This window comes from Musca autumnalis, unplaced genomic scaffold (genome assembly GCF_047663935.1).
Source record: "Musca autumnalis isolate F117 unplaced genomic scaffold, ASM4766393v1 scaffold_4, whole genome shotgun sequence".
Taxonomy (NCBI): Eukaryota; Metazoa; Arthropoda; class Insecta; order Diptera; family Muscidae; genus Musca; species Musca autumnalis.
This window is the reverse complement of record NW_027411977.1, coordinates 210,406,051-210,424,675: the sequence shown is the minus strand read 5'-3', so window position 1 is coordinate 210,424,675 and position 18,625 is coordinate 210,406,051. Positions and strand designations below refer to the sequence as shown.

At 34.3% G+C, this 18,625-nt stretch overlaps 1 protein-coding gene across 1 annotated transcript in view; it reads left to right on the top strand.

Moving 5' to 3' along the window:
• Window positions 1–1,191: 1,191 nt before the first annotated feature.
• Window positions 1,192–18,625, top strand: part of LOC141404131 (venom protease) — a 28,085-nt gene continuing 10,651 nt past the window's right edge. Inside the window, exons 1-2 of the mRNA XM_073987451.1 lie at window positions 1,192–1,617; window positions 17,305–17,438. Of these exons, the coding sequence (XP_073843552.1) occupies window positions 17,354–17,438 (85 nt within the window). The 5' untranslated portion in view covers window positions 1,192–1,617; window positions 17,305–17,353. The remainder of the gene's footprint in view (window positions 1,618–17,304; window positions 17,439–18,625) is intronic.

Genomic DNA, 18,625 nt, shown 5'->3' with positions numbered 1-18,625 from the left:
TGAATAGGGTTTTCTATAAGAAAACTTCTATTCATCCCGGCTGAATAGGGTTTTGTATAAGAAAACTTTTATTCAGCCCGGCTGAGTAGGGTTTTCTATAAGAAAACTTCTATTCATCCCGGCTGAATAGGGTTTTCTATAAGAAAACTTCTACTCAGCCCGGCTGAATAGGGTTTTCTATAAGAAGACTTCTAGTCAGCCTGGCTGAATAGAGTTTTCTATAAGAAGACTTCTAGTCAGCCTGGCTGAATAGAGTTTTCTATAAGAAATCTTCTATTCAGCCCGGTTGAGGAGGGTTTTCTATAAGAAAACTTCTATTCAGCCCGGCTGAATAGGATGTTCTATAAGAAAACTTCTATTCAGCCCGGCTGAATAGGGTTTTGAGTAAGAAAACTTCTATTCAGCCCGGCTGAATAGGGTTTTCAGTAAGAAAACTTCTATTCAGCCCGGCTGAATAGTGTTTTCAGTAAGAAAACTTCTATTCAGCCCGGCTGAATAGGGTTTTCAGTAAGAAAACTTCTATTCAGCCCGGCTGAATAGGGTTTTCAATAAGAAAACTTCTATTCAGCCCGGCTGAATAGGGTTTTCAGTAAGAAAACTTCTATTCAGCCCGGCTGAATAGGGTTTTCAGTAAGAAAACTTCTATTCAGCCCGGCTGAATAGGGTTTTCAGTAAGAAAACTTCTATTCAGCCCGGCTGAATAGGGTTTTCAGTAAGAAAACTTCTATTCAGCCCGGCTGAATAGGGTTTTCAGTAAGAAAACTTCTATTCAGCCCGGCTGAATAGGGTTTTCAGTAAGAAAACTTCTATTCAGCCCGGCTGAATAGGGTTTTCAGTAAGAAAACTTCTATTCAGCCCGGCTGAATAGTGTTTTCAGTAAGAAAACTTCTATTCAGCCCGGCTGAATAGTGTTTTCAGTAAGCCCGGCTGAATAGGGTTTTCTATAAAAAAACTTCTATTCAGCCCGGCTGAATAGGGTTTTCTATAAGAAAACTTCTATTCAGCCCGGCTGAATAGGATTTTCTATAAAAAAACTTCTATTCAGCCCGGCTGAATAGGGTTTTCTATATTTCTTATAGAAACGCCTATTCAGCCTGGCTGAATAGAGTTTTGCTTGGGAATTTAATTAAATATTATTTTCGTTCTTCACTGTATTTTTTTATTTTTAGATACGCGATACCGACACCATTTAATTCAAACTTGAATTTACTTAAAACACAGTCAACGTACGAAAATATTCGCATAAAATTATTTTTGAAAAAAAAAACACACCAAACAAAAAGCGGGAAATCAACCGGCAGCCATGCAGGCAGTACATACGTTATTTTGACCGGCATATGATAACTGCTGGGGCACAACCAAAGCAAACCAATCCAAACAGAACAACAAAATGTTGATCGTGAAACATTGAAATTCACAAAAACTTTGTTAACTTATTTTAGTCACTCACAGTTGACGCTCGATTGCAGAACCACACTGACGACGACATTCATGTTCGTCAGGCGATTCGGTATTGCGCGTGAAATTTAATTGCAATTAAGTGGAGTGTTGAAAAAAATACTTAACCATAAATTATTGAGATCCGTTATTTTTTAAAAATTTGCTGATTAAACAAAGGTGATATATTTTTGAAAAAAAAAATAAAATAAAAATTTGAGATCTGAATTACATAGTTGCAGTTATTTGAGCATCATAAGAAAGAGAGAGAAAAACTATGTTTGACCGTTATAAAAGTGAAAAAGAGTTTGTGGCAATGTTCAAAAGTTTCCAAGTGAAAAATTATGCGATTTTCTTATATAATTGGTCGTGAAATTACTTCGGGAAGGTGGTCTTGTAATACACATTTAAGGATGTCCAGGGTCTAAAACCGATTTATTCTTCTATATTTTATGTACATTTTTTAATATTAATACATAAAAGACTTTTTTATATGTACCTTCAGCATACCTCTATAGGTACAAACTTATCGTAAGCTGAATATATTAAACCAATAGGGAGGTTTTCTATAGTAAAAATCCCCTACTGTAGAAAGATAACTTTTAATCCATTCTATAGGTCTTTATAAGTAGGAAAAGATTCTTTTGACCATCAACACATGGAAGATATTCAAACATACCTCCTCCGAATAGGGAGATCAGTGTAGATGCTTCGTATAGAGGGATAGTTTGAAATAGTTTTTACCTTGTCCGGTGCCTTTGTAAAGCAAAACAAACTTCCGTATTCACAAATTCTCTTTATCGCCTGGGATATTCCCAAACCATTTTTTTGTTCTTAATAAAACAAAAATATATTCAGATTCAGATTATTGCTCCTCTTGTGATTCACTCTGCCCTGTGATTTTTTGTTACAATTTGTATTTCATGTGTTTTGTATTGTTTGATAGTGGTTTTGGTTGGCATGTGTTGCGAATATTAATCGATCTACTTATTTACTATGAATAACACGAGAACAATAAACGCAACTGCCGAGATGTTTGTTTCCTCCACGGAACATTACATCAACATTACAGTGGTGCTGCTATGACAGGAGTCACAAGGTAGGTGTGGTATGGGAGAGTACTTGATGGGCATGCAAAGTAAGCTGCTCAACACCCCAGACTTTTCAATCAATTTCACATTTTTCTAACCGCAACCTTTAGGCTAACGAGGGTGTACACATTTATATCATCAGAAGTGTGCCTCATCGAAATAATGACTTTGAACCCCATGTATGACAGACAATTTGGAGACGATTTAACCCTGTCCATTCGTCTGGCTGGCTGGTGCGAGCGCTAACTACAAACCAAATGTCTGATGTCCGACAAGTCTGAACAATTTCGGAAGCAAAGTCGTTGAGATTTCGTTCCGATTTTTCGGAGAGGAAATAGTTCAGATTTTGTACTGATTTCGTTAAGAAATTTCCTCTCCGAGTTTCCCAAGGATTTTCTTCAGATTTCGTTACGAAATCGGACCGTAATCGATCCGATGTCGCTCCGACATTTCGTTCCGAAATTATGTCAACCACTTCATACAACTTTCGTTAAGATATCGTTACGATTTCGGATCAGATGTATCGTCCGAATTTTGTTCCGATTTCGTTACGATGTCGGTACGATTGGTTTGCTGGGTATCGACCGATTTGTTGCGTGTCGTAGTATTTTGTCCAAATCCGGTGATCCGGTGATCCGGTGACCGGCCCACACCCTCGGTACCTCTTCTTCAAAATTTAACAATTTTTCTCAAATATAATTCTCTCGATAACTCTCTAAACGAGTAATCAATTACGCCCACACTTTGCCTATATAAATGTTTTTTCCAGACATATGTAGATCAAGAATAGATTCAAGATACATATATTTATCGAGACATATATTCCATTTAGATATTAGCCGGATTTAGCCCATTATCAGGTTTTATTTGCTAAATCCAGCCAAAATCTACCAGATTTCCCATACAAAAATAAATCCTCCTATTGAGTGGATTTGTTTTAAATCTGGCATAAATCCTCGTATACATCTGTGTTTTTCGCAACATGTTGCTAGAAAATACAAAAAGTTGCAAGCTGGCATAAGAAACAAGGTAGATGCATCAGTGAATTTCTACAACAAACAATGCCATATAGCCCATTTAGATATGACATCATTAGCCGGATTTAGCGCATTATCAGGTTTTATACGCTGAATCGGGCCAAAATCTACAAGATTTATCATATAAAAATAAATCCTCGTGTTGAGTGGATTTGTTTTAAATCCGGCATAAATCCTCGTATACAACTCTGTTTTTTGCAACATGTTGCTAGAAAATACAAAAAGTTGCAAGCTGACACAAGAAACAAGGTAGATGCATCCATGAATTGCTACAACAAAAATAATTTAAAATATCAAAATTTGTAAACATGGTGGAAAAAAAATTAAATTTGCTTTGATATATACAAAGTTGATTTTACTCAACCAAGACTAAAATTTACGATGTCTAAACGATAAAATAATTCTTTTTATTTTGCTCATTAGTTAGCAGTAGTAGCAGAATGTGCATTTGTAATTTGCCGTATGTTTTTTGAGACGAATTCAATTTACAACAACTTCTTCTGACGTTTCAAATTCGATCGGATGTGCTGATGCATCTACCTTGGAAATTGTGCTATGAACAAAAATCAGCTGATTGAAATTTAAATCCTCCAAAATGTATATCTAAATGCAATGAGATTTGTACTGGATGAATTAAATCCAGTTGAGGATTTTTTGCTAGTCTAAATCAAGGCGAATTTAACAAGGTGATCCAATAGTTGACGTTAGGTTGTAGTCTTAATTTGCTGTCAAATTTTTTTGCGCGAAATATCCACAAAAGTTAGAAGAAAACGTTAAAATATTATTCGCGAAGCTTAAACAAAGATATTGTACACAGATATATTTTATAGAAGCGAAATATTTGTTATTTATTTTTGATTGAAAATATGTTTTGACAGCAAATGAAGACATAGGTTGCTATTATTGTATCACCTTCTTTCTTACACCATGGTCTAAATGAGCTATAAACTGTCTGACAATATGTGTGTTCATTTACTCAAAATTTGTACAAATTGTTACTGGATGTTGTTCGTTTACTCTACAGTATGATGCAAAAGAGCTTAGTCGATTGCAAGAAGTTACTGGACATGTACGAATTTGTACAAATTATTGAGTAAACGAACACACCTAATGTCACAACAAACCGCTTTAGAAGATTTAGGGCATAAAAACCAATAGGTATAATGGAAGATTCCGAATAAGTATTATTATTTATTGCTTTCGCGCCGGTTATGTCCAATTTACATTAGCAACTTTTTCGTAATTTAGAGCTGATTCGTCATTTATTTGCTAAAACAGGCAACATTTTGCGTCATTTGCCATACAAAAATAAATGACGATAGCTGCGTCATTTATTCTAAACAACGCACGAAAACACCATACTATTATAAGCAGTCCTGTTTTTTTGTCATAAACTACGAAAAAATGCAACTGTTTTATGATGTCTTTGTTTGTTTGTGTGTGTTGTAGAAAAACAAATTAATTTAAGTTATTTGATACACATTTGTGTTATGAAATTCCTATTTTCCTGAATAAATATATTGTGTGCGTGTGTTTTTGTTATTGTATAAGTGTGTATGTGCGATTGTGTACGTAAGCAAAAAAAAAAGATGTAAATACACTTCATTTGATTCTAGGATTTCGTAAAACGAAATCATTTAATATGCATATGTAAATTGGACTTTAGGAGGCGCATAGTGCCGTACAAAATTCCTTAAATTTATTACGATCTTTAGCAATTGCTTTTACTTGAGACCAAAAAAGAAAAGGGTAACCCAGTTCGAAATTTGCTCGCCCTCCTTTATTCTTTTATTTTTATTATGTCAAAAAAGAAGCTATGAAAGCAAGGCAACCAGGCAAAGCAGCTTATGTACCCTTAAGGTTCTCGTTAACAGATTTTATTTCAGTATTTAAACTTCTATGCCTAGAGCCTCTGGGCCGTCCTCTACTTCGGGCCCCTTGTGGGTTCCAGTCTAAGGCTTGTCGAGCTATGTTGTCTGGGGATTTTCGCAGCGTGTGTCCTATCCAACTCCATTTTTTATGAGCAATTTCTTTTTCGATTGGGATTTGGTTGCATCTTCAGTGTAATTCGGAATTTGGTATCCAATTATCAGGCCACCATATATGTAAGATGTGCCTTAAGCAGCGGTTTACAAAGCACTTTAATTTATTTGTCCCTCTGGTGCATACTAGCCATGTTTCACATCCGTATAAAAGTATGGATTTCACGTTCGAGTTGAAAATACGAATTTTTGTCGAAATTGATAACTGTCGCGAGCGCCACATTTCCCGCAGTTTAGCAAAGGCGCCTTTATCTTTGGCTAATCGGGCTTGGATGTCTGTCTGGGTGCCACCATCTGGTGTTATTTGGCATCCAAGGTATGTAAAGTTGGCTACATCTTCAATTGGCCTGCCATCAAGATGGAAGTTGCCGGGGATCACATGATTTAACTTCATCGATTTTGTCTTATTAACATTGATCCGTAGTTGATATTTCTCTGCCTTGGTTTGCAAGTCATTTAGTTTGCTTTGCATATTTCGTTCGAAAGAGGAGATCAATGCAATGTCGTCAGCGTATGTTAAATCGTTTAGATATTCCATATTTATGGGGTGCCAGAGAATACCTCTGCTTGCTGGAGCATCCACATCATCCGAATAAGTATGCAAATATCTTTTTGTTGGATTCTGGAAATTCTAATTCAAACACTGCCTAAGCACCTTTCGTTCACGCTGAACCAAATTGGAATAACGTACATCAAAATTGGACGTACATCGGTCCACTTTTTCGGTTAACTATCACACAAAATTTCCACTTTTTCACAAAAGTGTAGTTTAATAAAATGTTTTGGAACATTATGATTTTTTTGCAATAGGCCTCCCTAATTGAGTGAACGTCTTTCAATCGTACATCAAGCTGGGAAAATGTCTATAACTATCAAAAATTCAAAATTCTCGCTTACCCTGCGTTTACACGTGACAGGACATTTGAGTTCATGTACTGATTGTCAAAAACCCAAAATTTGCATGTGTAACGTAGGAGTCCCGAAAACTGCAACAAACAATTGTACAATTGTGAATGAAAATCATAGACATCTGGGAGACAAACGACGAATGTTATGTATGTGTTAGTAAATCAGAGTTGTATTTGAAGACAAATTGTCTGGAGTAAACGCCTAGTTAAGTTCAGTTTATTGTCTGTTCGAGGATAGATTTGAATTTTTATCAAAGGTACTTCTTGTGGTCCTGCGGAACTATGTTTTTCGTGGGCGAATTAATACTTTTAGATGTATTCATCAAAAAGCTCTACAAAATAATACCCAAAAGTTCTAAAAAGGTCTACGGTCGCCTGGCTGACTGACACGACAACTATCGATTCTCTCAAACCTAAATCAAGATACATTATAGCTTTGTTGCGCCAAGCTTACACTTGCGCTTCAAAATCCACTGGATTTCACGAAATCCTGAAATACACCCTGGTATTTACACTTATTTTTTGTTGATTTCAAACATATCACAATGATCAAGGTAGATGCATATGCGCAGCTGATCGAACATGAATTTTCAAAACAAGTTGTTGTACATTGAATTAATCATCAAAAATATACGACAATATAGAACTTTACAACTTTAATTGGAAAATTATCGTAAAATTATCTACATATATATCGTATTAATTGTGTATAGTACTAACAAATGGAAAAATAAAAAAAAAAATTATTTTATCGTTGAGACATCGTTATAATAAATTTTGATAGATATAAGTTGTGCTCAGAACCTGCACAATATTAGTACTTGCAGTAGTTTTCCCGTTTAGTGCTAAAAGTGCGATCCTGTTCTCCGAAATCTAGCAAGACTGGTACTTCTCTTTAAACAAAAATAGCCCCGAATAACACCCTCTTCTCCTGTTTTCTGTCATACAATTTTGGCCTAGTAGAAACTAGCAGCAAGCATGTTCATTGGCATCTAATATGATAGCTGATACGTTGATTTTGACATTTATGCTGAAGTTTTTGCAATTGCCGTCATTTTTCCGTTCCCATATTTTTTAAGAAATTTGTACGGGGAAGCTATTTTTGACAATTAGCTCCTTTTTTTTCTAACATTACCATTAAAAAAGTTCGGGAACGCAATGAAAAATAGCATTGTAACAAAGTAATTTAATATTTTGTTCACATTGTTTACAAATTTTGATACTAAATTTTGTTGTTGCAGCAATTGACCATCTACCTTGTTTATTGTGATACGTTGCATACGTTGATAGGTGTTGCAACTTTTGGTACTTTTTTAGGCAAAAGCAGGGTTGTATATCATTTGTACTGTGTTTTCGATGTTGATTTAGCTGAAATCACGAAATGAGATGATTTAGAATCCTGAAATTTTGGGTGTGGATCACTCTTGGTCCGAAGGGGTCAGATAGGGCTGGGTTTTTGGAAATTCGAACTGGAAGGGTACGAAAAGTACTAAATATGGTACCTTTTGTATTTGGCGAACCGGTAGAGCTAGAACTTTGAAATTTGGAATGAAGGTCACTGATGAACTGTAGGAAAGATGTGCTAAAGGGTTTTTAGAAATTCGAACTCTAAGTGTACGAAAAGTACTAAATTGTACTAAATTTGGTACCAATTCGTATTTTGTGAACGGATAAAGGTTAAAGGTTGAAATTTAGTATGAGAATCAAGGTTAAAAGGTACGGTTGACATAAGGAGGTGGTTTAGGAAAAGTGTACACTAGGGCTATAACCAAAAAAATACCACCACATAGCCGTGTAGAACATGGAAAACTATTATGAAACACGGTGTCAATTTTTCTCTATCGCGAAAAAAGTTTCCGCACCAAATGCATTGAAGTTCGGTAATGCATTTTTTAATTTTATCTGTCATAACAACATATTTGCTTTTCATTAAAATTTTTATTTTTTTGTAAACTAATTTAAAATCATTATCAAAGCGTTCTGGACCAATTTGTTCTCAAATCGCACCATTTCGGACCATACTAGGATTTTTTGACACTATTGCAATTTTTGGTTTTTCTTTATAAACTTGTGAATTTTATGTTTATATTTTTTTAACCTATCGGAGAAGAGAATATGGAGTCATTTGCAACGAATTCGCGAAAGTTACAGGCTGTTTTTGTTGACTTTGCTTGTGAGAATCGTATTTGTTTTCTACAAAAATACAACACCAGTACCATGTGGGGATTTTTGTCCTAATAATGAAAACGCGTTTCTAAGATCGATTTGGTGAAAAAAGTCTCCGCACCAGCTTTGATTACTAAAACCCTTTTGATGCTTTTTCTACTTATAATTTTAAATTTGCTTTGTTTGAAAAAATATTTATACAAAAAAATACAATTCTCACAGGCAAAGTCAACAAAAACAGCCTGTAACTTTCGCGAATTAGTTGCAAATTGTTACTGGATGTTGTTCGTTTACTCTACAGTATGATGCAAAAGAGCTTAGTCGATTGCAAGAAGTTACTGGACATGTACGAATTTGTACAAATTATTGAGTAAACGAACACACCTAATGTCACAACAAACCGCTTTAGAAGATTTAGGGCATAAAAACCAATAGGTATAATGGAAGATTCCGAATAAGTATTATTATTTATTGCTTTCGCGCCGGTTATGTCCAATTTACATTAGCAACTTTTTCGTAATTTAGAGCTGATTCGTCATTTATTTGCTAAAACAGGCAACATTTTGCGTCATTTGCCATACAAAAATAAATGACGATAGCTGCGTCATTTATTCTAAACAACGCACGAAAACACCATACTATTATAAGCAGTCCTGTTTTTTTGTCATAAACTACGAAAAAATGCAACTGTTTTATGATGTCTTTGTTTGTTTGTGTGTGTTGTAGAAAAACAAATTAATTTAAGTTATTTGATACACATTTGTGTTATGAAATTCCTATTTTCCTGAATAAATATATTGTGTGCGTGTGTTTTTGTTATTGTATAAGTGTGTATGTGCGATTGTGTACGTAAGCAAATGACGCAAAAAAAACAGATGTAAATACACTTCATTTGATTCTAGGATTTCGTAAAACGAAATCATTTAATATGCATATGTAAATTGGACTTTAGGAGGCGCATAGTGCCGTACAAAATTCCTTAAATTTATTACGATCTTTAGCAATTGCTTTTACTTGAGACCAAAAAAGAAAAGGGTAACCCAGTTCGAAATTTGCTCGCCCTCCTTTATTCTTTTATTTTTATTATGTCAAAAAAGAAGCTATGAAAGCAAGGCAACCAGGCAAAGCAGCTTATGTACCCTTAAGGTTCTCGTTAACAGATTTTATTTCAGTATTTAAACTTCTATGCCTAGAGCCTCTGGGCCGTCCTCTACTTCGGGCCCCTTGTGGGTTCCAGTCTAAGGCTTGTCGAGCTATGTTGTCTGGGGATTTTCGCAGCGTGTGTCCTATCCAACTCCATTTTTTATGAGCAATTTCTTTTTCGATTGGGATTTGGTTGCATCTTCAGTGTAATTCGGAATTTGGTATCCAATTATCAGGCCACCATATATGTAAGATGTGCCTTAAGCAGCGGTTTACAAAGCACTTTAATTTATTTGTCCCTCTGGTGCATACTAGCCATGTTTCACATCCGTATAAAAGTATGGATTTCACTTTCGAGTTGAAAATACGAATTTTTGTCGAAATTGATAACTGTCGCGAGCGCCACATTTCCCGCAGTTTAGCAAAGGCGCCTTTATCTTTGGCTAATCGGGCTTGGATGTCTGTCTGGGTGCCACCATCTGGTGTTATTTGGCATCCAAGGTATGTAAAGTTGGCTACATCTTCAATTGGCCTGCCATCAAGATGGAAGTTGCCGGGGATCACATGATTTAACTTCATCGATTTTGTCTTATTAACATTGATCCGTAGTTGATATTTCTCTGCCTTGGTTTGCAAGTCATTTAGTTTGCTTTGCATATTTCGTTCGAAAGAGGAGATCAATGCAATGTCGTCAGCGTATGTTAAATCGTTTAGATATTCCATATTTATGGGGTGCCAGAGAATACCTCTGCTTGCTGGAGCATCCACATCATCCGAATAAGTATGCAAATATCTTTTTGTTGGATTCTGGAAATTCTAATTCAAACACTGCCTAAGCACCTTTCGTTCACGCTGAACCAAATTGGAATAACGTACATCAAAATTGGACGTACATCGGTCCACTTTTTCGGTTAACTATCACACAAAATTTCCACTTTTTCACAAAAGTGTAGTTTAATAAAATGTTTTGGAACATTATGATTTTTTTGCAATAGGCCTCCCTAATTGAGTGAACGTCTTTCAATCGTACATCAAGCTGGGAAAATGTCTATAACTATCAAAAATTCAAAATTCTCGCTTACCCTGCGTTTACACGTGACAGGACATTTGAGTTCATGTACTGATTGTCAAAAACCCAAAATTTGCATGTGTAACGTAGGAGTCCCGAAAACTGCAACAAACAATTGTACAATTGTGAATGAAAATCATAGACATCTGGGAGACAAACGACGAATGTTATGTATGTGTTAGTAAATCAGAGTTGTATTTGAAGACAAATTGTCTGGAGTAAACGCCTAGTTAAGTTCAGTTTATTGTCTGTTCGAGGATAGATTTGAATTTTTATCAAAGGTACTTCTTGTGGTCCTGCGGAACTATGTTTTTCGTGGGCGAATTAATACTTTTAGATGTATTCATCAAAAAGCTCTACAAAATAATACCCAAAAGTTCTAAAAAGGTCTACGGTCGCCTGGCTGACTGACACGACAACTATCGATTCTCTCAAACCTAAATCAAGATACATTATAGCTTTGTTGCGCCAAGCTTACACTTGCGCTTCAAAATCCACTGGATTTCACGAAATCCTGAAATACACCCTGGTATTTACACTTATTTTTTGTTGATTTCAAACATATCACAATGATCAAGGTAGATGCATATGCGCAGCTGATCGAACATGAATTTTCAAAACAAGTTGTTGTACATTGAATTAATCATCAAAAATATACGACAATATAGAACTTTACAACTTTAATTGGAAAATTATCGTAAAATTATCTACATATATATCGTATTAATTGTGTATAGTACTAACAAATGGAAAAATAAAAAAAAAATTATTTTATCGTTGAGACATCGTTATAATAAATTTTGATAGATATAAGTTGTGCTCAGAACCTGCACAATATTTGTACTTGCAGTAGTTTTCCCGTTTAGTGCTAAAAGTGCGATCCTGTTCTCCGAAATCTAGCAAGACTGGTACTTCTCTTTAAACAAAAATAGCCCCGAATAACACCCTCTTCTCCTGTTTTCTGTCATACAATTTTGGCCTAGTAGAAACTAGCAGCAAGCATGTTCATTGGCATCTAATATGATAGCTGATACGTTGATTTTGACATTTATGCTGAAGTTTTTGCAATTGCCGTCATTTTTCCGTTCCCATATTTTTTAAGAAATTTGTACGGGGAAGCTATTTTTGACAATTAGCTCCTTTTTTTTCTAACATTACCATTAAAAAAGTTCGGGAACGCAATGAAAAATAGCATTGTAACAAAGTAATTTAATATTTTGTTCACATTGTTTACAAATTTTGATACTAAATTTTGTTGTTGCAGCAATTGACCATCTACCTTGTTTATTGTGATACGTTGCATACGTTGATAGGTGTTGCAACTTTTGGTACTTTTTTAGGCAAAAGCAGGGTTGTATATCATTTGTACTGTGTTTTCGATGTTGATTTAGCTGAAATCACGAAATGAGATGATTTAGAATCCTGAAATTTTGGGTGTGGATCACTCTTGGTCCGAAGGGGTCAGATAGGGCTGGGTTTTTGGAAATTCGAACTGGAAGGGTACGAAAAGTACTAAATATGGTACCTTTTGTATTTGGCGAACCGGTAGAGCTAGAACTTTGAAATTTGGAATGAAGGTCACTGATGAACTGTAGGAAAGATGTGCTAAAGGGTTTTTAGAAATTCGAACTCTAAGTGTACGAAAAGTACTAAATTGTACTAAATTTGGTACCAATTCGTATTTTGTGAACGGATAAAGGTTAAAGGTTGAAATTTAGTATGAGAATCAAGGTTAAAAGGTACGGTTGACATAAGGAGGTGGTTTAGGAAAAGTGTACACTAGGGCTATAACCAAAAAAATACCACCACATAGCCGTGTAGAACATGGAAAACTATTATGAAACACGGTGTCAATTTTTCTCTATCGCGAAAAAAGTTTCCGCACCAAATGCATTGAAGTTCGGTAATGCATTTTTTAATTTTATCTGTCATAACAACATATTTGCTTTTCATTAAAATTTTTATTTTTTTGTAAACTAATTTAAAATCATTATCAAAGCGTTCTGGACCAATTTGTTCTCAAATCGCACCATTTCGGACCATACTAGGATTTTTTGACACTATTGCAATTTTTGGTTTTTCTTTATAAACTTGTGAATTTTATGTTTATATTTTTTTAACCTATCGGAGAAGAGAATATGGAGTCATTTGCAACGAATTCGCGAAAGTTACAGGCTGTTTTTGTTGACTTTGCTTGTGAGAATCGTATTTGTTTTCTACAAAAATACAACACCAGTACCATGTGGGGATTTTTGTCCTAATAATGAAAACGCGTTTCTAAGATCGATTTGGTGAAAAAAGTCTCCGCACCAGCTTTGATTACTAAAACCCTTTTGATGCTTTTTCTACTTATAATTTTAAATTTGCTTTGTTTGAAAAAATATTTATACAAAAAAATACAATTCTCACAGGCAAAGTCAACAAAAACAGCCTGTAACTTTCGCGAATTAGTTGCAAATGACTCCATATTCTCTTCTCCGATAGGTTAAAAAAATATAAACATAAAATTCAAGAGTTTATAAAGAAAAACCAAAAATTACAATAGTGTCAAAAAATCCTAATATGGTCCGAAATGGCGCGATTTTAGAACAAATTGGTCCAGAACGCTTTGATGATGATTTTAAATTAGATTACAAAAAGATAAAAATTTTAATGAAAAGCAAATATGTTGTTATGACAGATAAAATTAAAAAATGCATTACCGAACTTCAATGCATTTGGTGCGGAAACTTTTTTCGCGGTAGAGAAAAATTGACACCGTATTTCATAATAGTTTTTCATGCTCTACACGGCTATGAGGTGGTATTTTTGATATTTGCAAAAAAGTGCAAAAAGTTATATCCCTAGTGTACACATGTGTACGAAAAGTACTAAATGGTACTAAATTTGGTACAATTATCATTTGGGCGAACGGATAGAGCTGGAATCCTGAAATTTTGAACTAATTCTACTGTTGGAGAGTAAAATGGAAGTAGTTTTGAAAATTCGTACTTATGGGTACGAAAAGTACTAAATGGTACTAAATTTGGTGCAATTATGATTTGGACGAACGGATAGAGCTGGAATCCTGAAATTTTGAACTAAGGGTGCTGTTGGAGAGTAAAATGTGTGTAGTTTTAAAAATTCGTACTTACGGGTACGAAAAGTACTAAATGGTACTAAATTTGGTACAAATTGTATTAAGGTTGAACGGATAGAGCTGGAATCCTGAAATTTTGAATTAGGGCCACAGTTGGAGGGTAGAATGGAAATAGTTTTGAAAATTCGTACTTATGGGTACGAAAAGTACTAAATGGTACTAAATTTGGTACAATTACTATTTGGGCGAACGGATAGAGGTGGAATCCTGAAATTTGAATTAAGGCTGCTGTTAGAGAGTAGAATGGAAGCAGGTATGAAAATTCGTAGTTATGTGTACTACAAGTACTAAATGGTACTAAATTTTGTACAATTTGGATTTAGGTTGAACGGATAGACTGGAATCCTGAAATTTTGAATTAAGGCTACAGTTGGAGGGTAGAATGGAAGTAGTTTTGAAAATTCGTACTTATGGGTACGAAAAGTACTAAATGGTACTAAATTTGGTACAATTACGATTTAGGCGAACGGATAGAGATGGAGTGCTGAAATTTGAATTAAGGCTGATGTTAGAGAGTAGAATGAAAGTAGTTTTAAAAATTCGTACTTATGGGTACGAAAAGTACTAAATTTGGTACAATTACGATTTGGGCGAACGGATATAGCTGGAATCCTGAAATTTTGAATTAAGATTGATGTTGTAGTATGGGATGGAGATAACTTGGAGGAATTATGGGTTACGAAAAGTAATAAATTTGGTGCAATTAAGATTTGGGTCATCGGATAGAGCTGAATTTCTGAAATTGGGAATAAAAATTGCTGTTGGAGTATAAGGTTGGATACTGTTGGATTGTAGAATGGAAGTTGTTTTGAAAATACGTACCTAAGGTTACGAAAAGTACTAAGTGGTACTAAATTTGGTACAATTTGGATTTAGGGTGAACGGATAGAGCTGTAGCCCTGAAATTTCGAATTAACATTGATTTAGAGTATGGGATTGAGATAATTTGGAAATTCGTACTTCGTAGGCTACATTTGGAGTGTAAAATGGAAGTAGTTTAATTCGTACTTATGGGTACAAAAAGTAACAAATTTGGATTTGGGTGAACGAACAGAGCTGGAATAATGAAATTTAGAATTAAGCTTGCTGTTGGTACAGTTTGGATTTGGGTGAACGAATAGAGCTGGAAACCTTAAATTCGTAATTGAGATTAATGTTGGAGTGTAGAAATTTTGGAAATTCGTACATATGGATACGAAAGCACTAAATTTGGTATAATTTGGATTTGGGTCAACGGATAGACCTAGAATCCTGAAAAAAGGAATTGAGATTTCTGTTGGAGTGTAGGATTGTGGTAGTTTTGGAAATTCGTACTTATGGGAACGAAAAGTACTAAATTTGGTACAATTGGAATTTGGAATCTGGAATCCTGAAATTTGGAATTGAGATTATTGTTGAGTACTAAATGGTATTAAAATTGGTACAATTTGGATTTGAGTGAACGAATAGACCTGGAATCCTTCAATTTGTAATTGAGATTACTGTTGTAGTATAGGATTAATGTGGTTTTGGAAATTCGTACTTATGGCTACGAAAAGTACTAATGGTACTATATTTGGTACAGTGGGTATTTGGGGAAACGGATAGAGCTGGAATCCTGGAATTTGGTAAGACTACGGTTGGAGTGTAGGATTGAGACATGGAGGTAGTTTTTGAAATTCGTACTTATGGGCACGAAATATACCAAATGGTACAATTTGAATTTGAGTGCTCCGATAACGCTGGAATCCTGTTTTTTGGAATTAAGGTTACTGGTGAGATGAAGGATTGAAGTAATTTTGGAAAATCGTACTTATGGGAACGAAGAGTACTTAATGGCACTCAATTTGTTGTTGGGTGTAGGGACAGTGCTGGAATCTGTATTTTTTGGATTTAGTGTGAGTATTGGGGTGCAATGTTGGTCTCGCTGTTAACATGTAAGGGTGAGATACGGCTGATAATAAAAATAAATATTGATTTAAATTGGTATTAGGGCAACAAAATTTTCAGTGTTCGCCATTTCCATATTACATATTGTTTATTTGTTTTTTATATCCTTTCCGCATACGAAGTAGCGGGCACTTTGCTAGTACTTAGGCCACCTATCGAACTATTCTTTGGATAGATCTAAAAATAAAAAAAACTCATATTGATAGAATAATTAATTATTATCATATATAAATTTGGAAGAGAGCTTTAAGTTCTTCAACTAAACATTTAAGTTGTAGAAATCTCCTCATCTTCTTAACATGAACATTTTGTTTAGCTAGAATAGATTTTCTTGATGTCCTCTTATTCAGACATTCTCCAACATCAATTGCAGTAGTCTTCAATTTGGAAGATTTACAAGTTGTTAATGGTTTAGAACTTTAAGGTACCTGTTAACTGTCACGGTGCTCTTGAAGCAACTTTAAACTGAAACTACAATGTTCATAGATGAGAAAAATAAAAAAAAAAACAAAAAATTGCGGGAGCGCTTTTTAAACAAATCGCGATTCAAGTTGGCATTATTAAGATTTTTTAGATTTTCACGATTTTGTGTGGAAACCGCAATTCCTATCGAAATGGGACAAAAGAAAATGTTGTAGCTATGAAAATTCTCTACAAGATTGTCCCTTATGGTATTTTCGTAGACTTTACTATTATTGAGATATAGAGTTAAGACTGCAATTTCCAAACTTAAAGTTATATATCACAAAAATGGTACAACATAGGAAAAATTACGAAAGTCAATCTTGTAGAGAATTTTTACAGCTATACGATTTTCTCTAGTCCCATTTTAAAAACACCAAAAATGTGACCTGAACTTCTATATCTCATATCGCGATTTATTTAAAAACGCTATGGCGACTTTTTTCCTGTTTTTGGATTTTTCTCATATATGTACATTGCTGTTTCAGAATCCGCAAAAACTTCCCAGGTGTAAGCACCTTCCATTTAATGTTACTTCAAGAGCACCATGCTGTTAAAGTGATACTGTCCGTCGCTTTGTAAATATCAATTTTACCTGTGTTACTTTATTCTCATATATGTAACCCAAATAAAACTATATTTTCCCTAACCACAAACATATCCGTATATTATTAATAATAACATTAATTATTTTGTATTTGTTGTATTTTCCCACCGTCAATTTTTCTCAGAAATAATATACAACAAATTGAATTAATGTTGAACCCGCTGTCATAGGTAGGAATTTATCTCTGTGAAGCCATACTTTTATAGAACAGCTGATTCGATTTGATGCTGCTATTATCTTTATTCTATTTTTCGTTTTTTTTTTTTCATTTCAGAATCTCATATTAAATGCCCGCCTAGATAACGTTCCGGATAAGCTAAAAAATGCCGCTTAAAATCGCCTTGTTAATTGCATTTTTCACGCAATTATTGGCTCTGTCAAGTTGTCTAATTTCAAAAGATTATATTGGTGAGTTGAGTGACTTTTAAATGCCAAAGCATTATAATACACTCGTAGAAAAAGTGGACTGAAAAACAAGAGGAGACTTATCTCACATCAAAGAGAGCAAACAACACAACTCAATTAAAATATCGAATAGTATAAAGAAGACCTTAAGAAAACTAAGCAGTCCCGGATGAGTTAAAAAAAACTATTGCCGATGTATAATTTTTCCTAATGCCATGTTCATACCAGCATTTGAATAACGTCGTTCGTTCTCATAATTACGTACACGAATTAACCCGTTCATATGACATGGTACATCATTCATAGCAACATGATTCATATTTTCATAGTTTTTATTTTCTGATTTTAAAGAAAGTTTCAGCCAAAAGGCGAGTAAAGTTAATTGATATGAACTGAAAAAATAGTTGTCCTTCTTTCAGATATCTATTTAATATTAAATTATATTAGTTTCATTCAAGTTTTCTAGTTTTTCTCACAATTTTGGTGTTTTCAGTATATTTTCAAATTTTTCTATTTTAAAAATTAACGAGAGAGAGACCTGCCAAAATAACTTTTTGGTATACAGACTTTCCGGCAGGCATTTGATTTTTGTTTCTAAATTTGTACGCGAATTTAAAACGATGGACAAGAAATGCAACTGCAATGGAAGAGAAAACAAAATTTGCTATGATTTGAATGTTTATTAGTCCTTAAACCGTTTACTTTTCATTCAGGTTTTGCAGTTTTACTAAAAAGTTTTGGGTTTTTAATAAATTTTAAATTTTTTATTTTTCCTGTCATAATTAATTTATTTCGATAAATTCTCTCATTTGTTAGAGATGGGACATATGTTATCGTCGTTCTGAGAGTAATTTAAATTGAACAATGTACACAAATCGTTGTTCGTTCTCAATATTTTGTATGGGAAATGAAGTAATTACATCGTAATTTGGGATCGAACAACGAATAGAGAGCGAAACACCGTCAGTCTGAACAAGGCATTAGTACCTACTTTTGGAGTCTTATAGCCTGTTTATCATATTACTTTTTATCGGGTTAAGCTTCTTTATGAGGAGTTATTTGACGTATTCGCAATGTAATTGACATTTGAAACCTAGGCGGTTTATTTAATCCAGTTATATGCAAATGGGCTACTTATTAATGCCAAAAGAAGCCTTCTTTACAGACATTTTTCTTTGAGTGTCTAATTA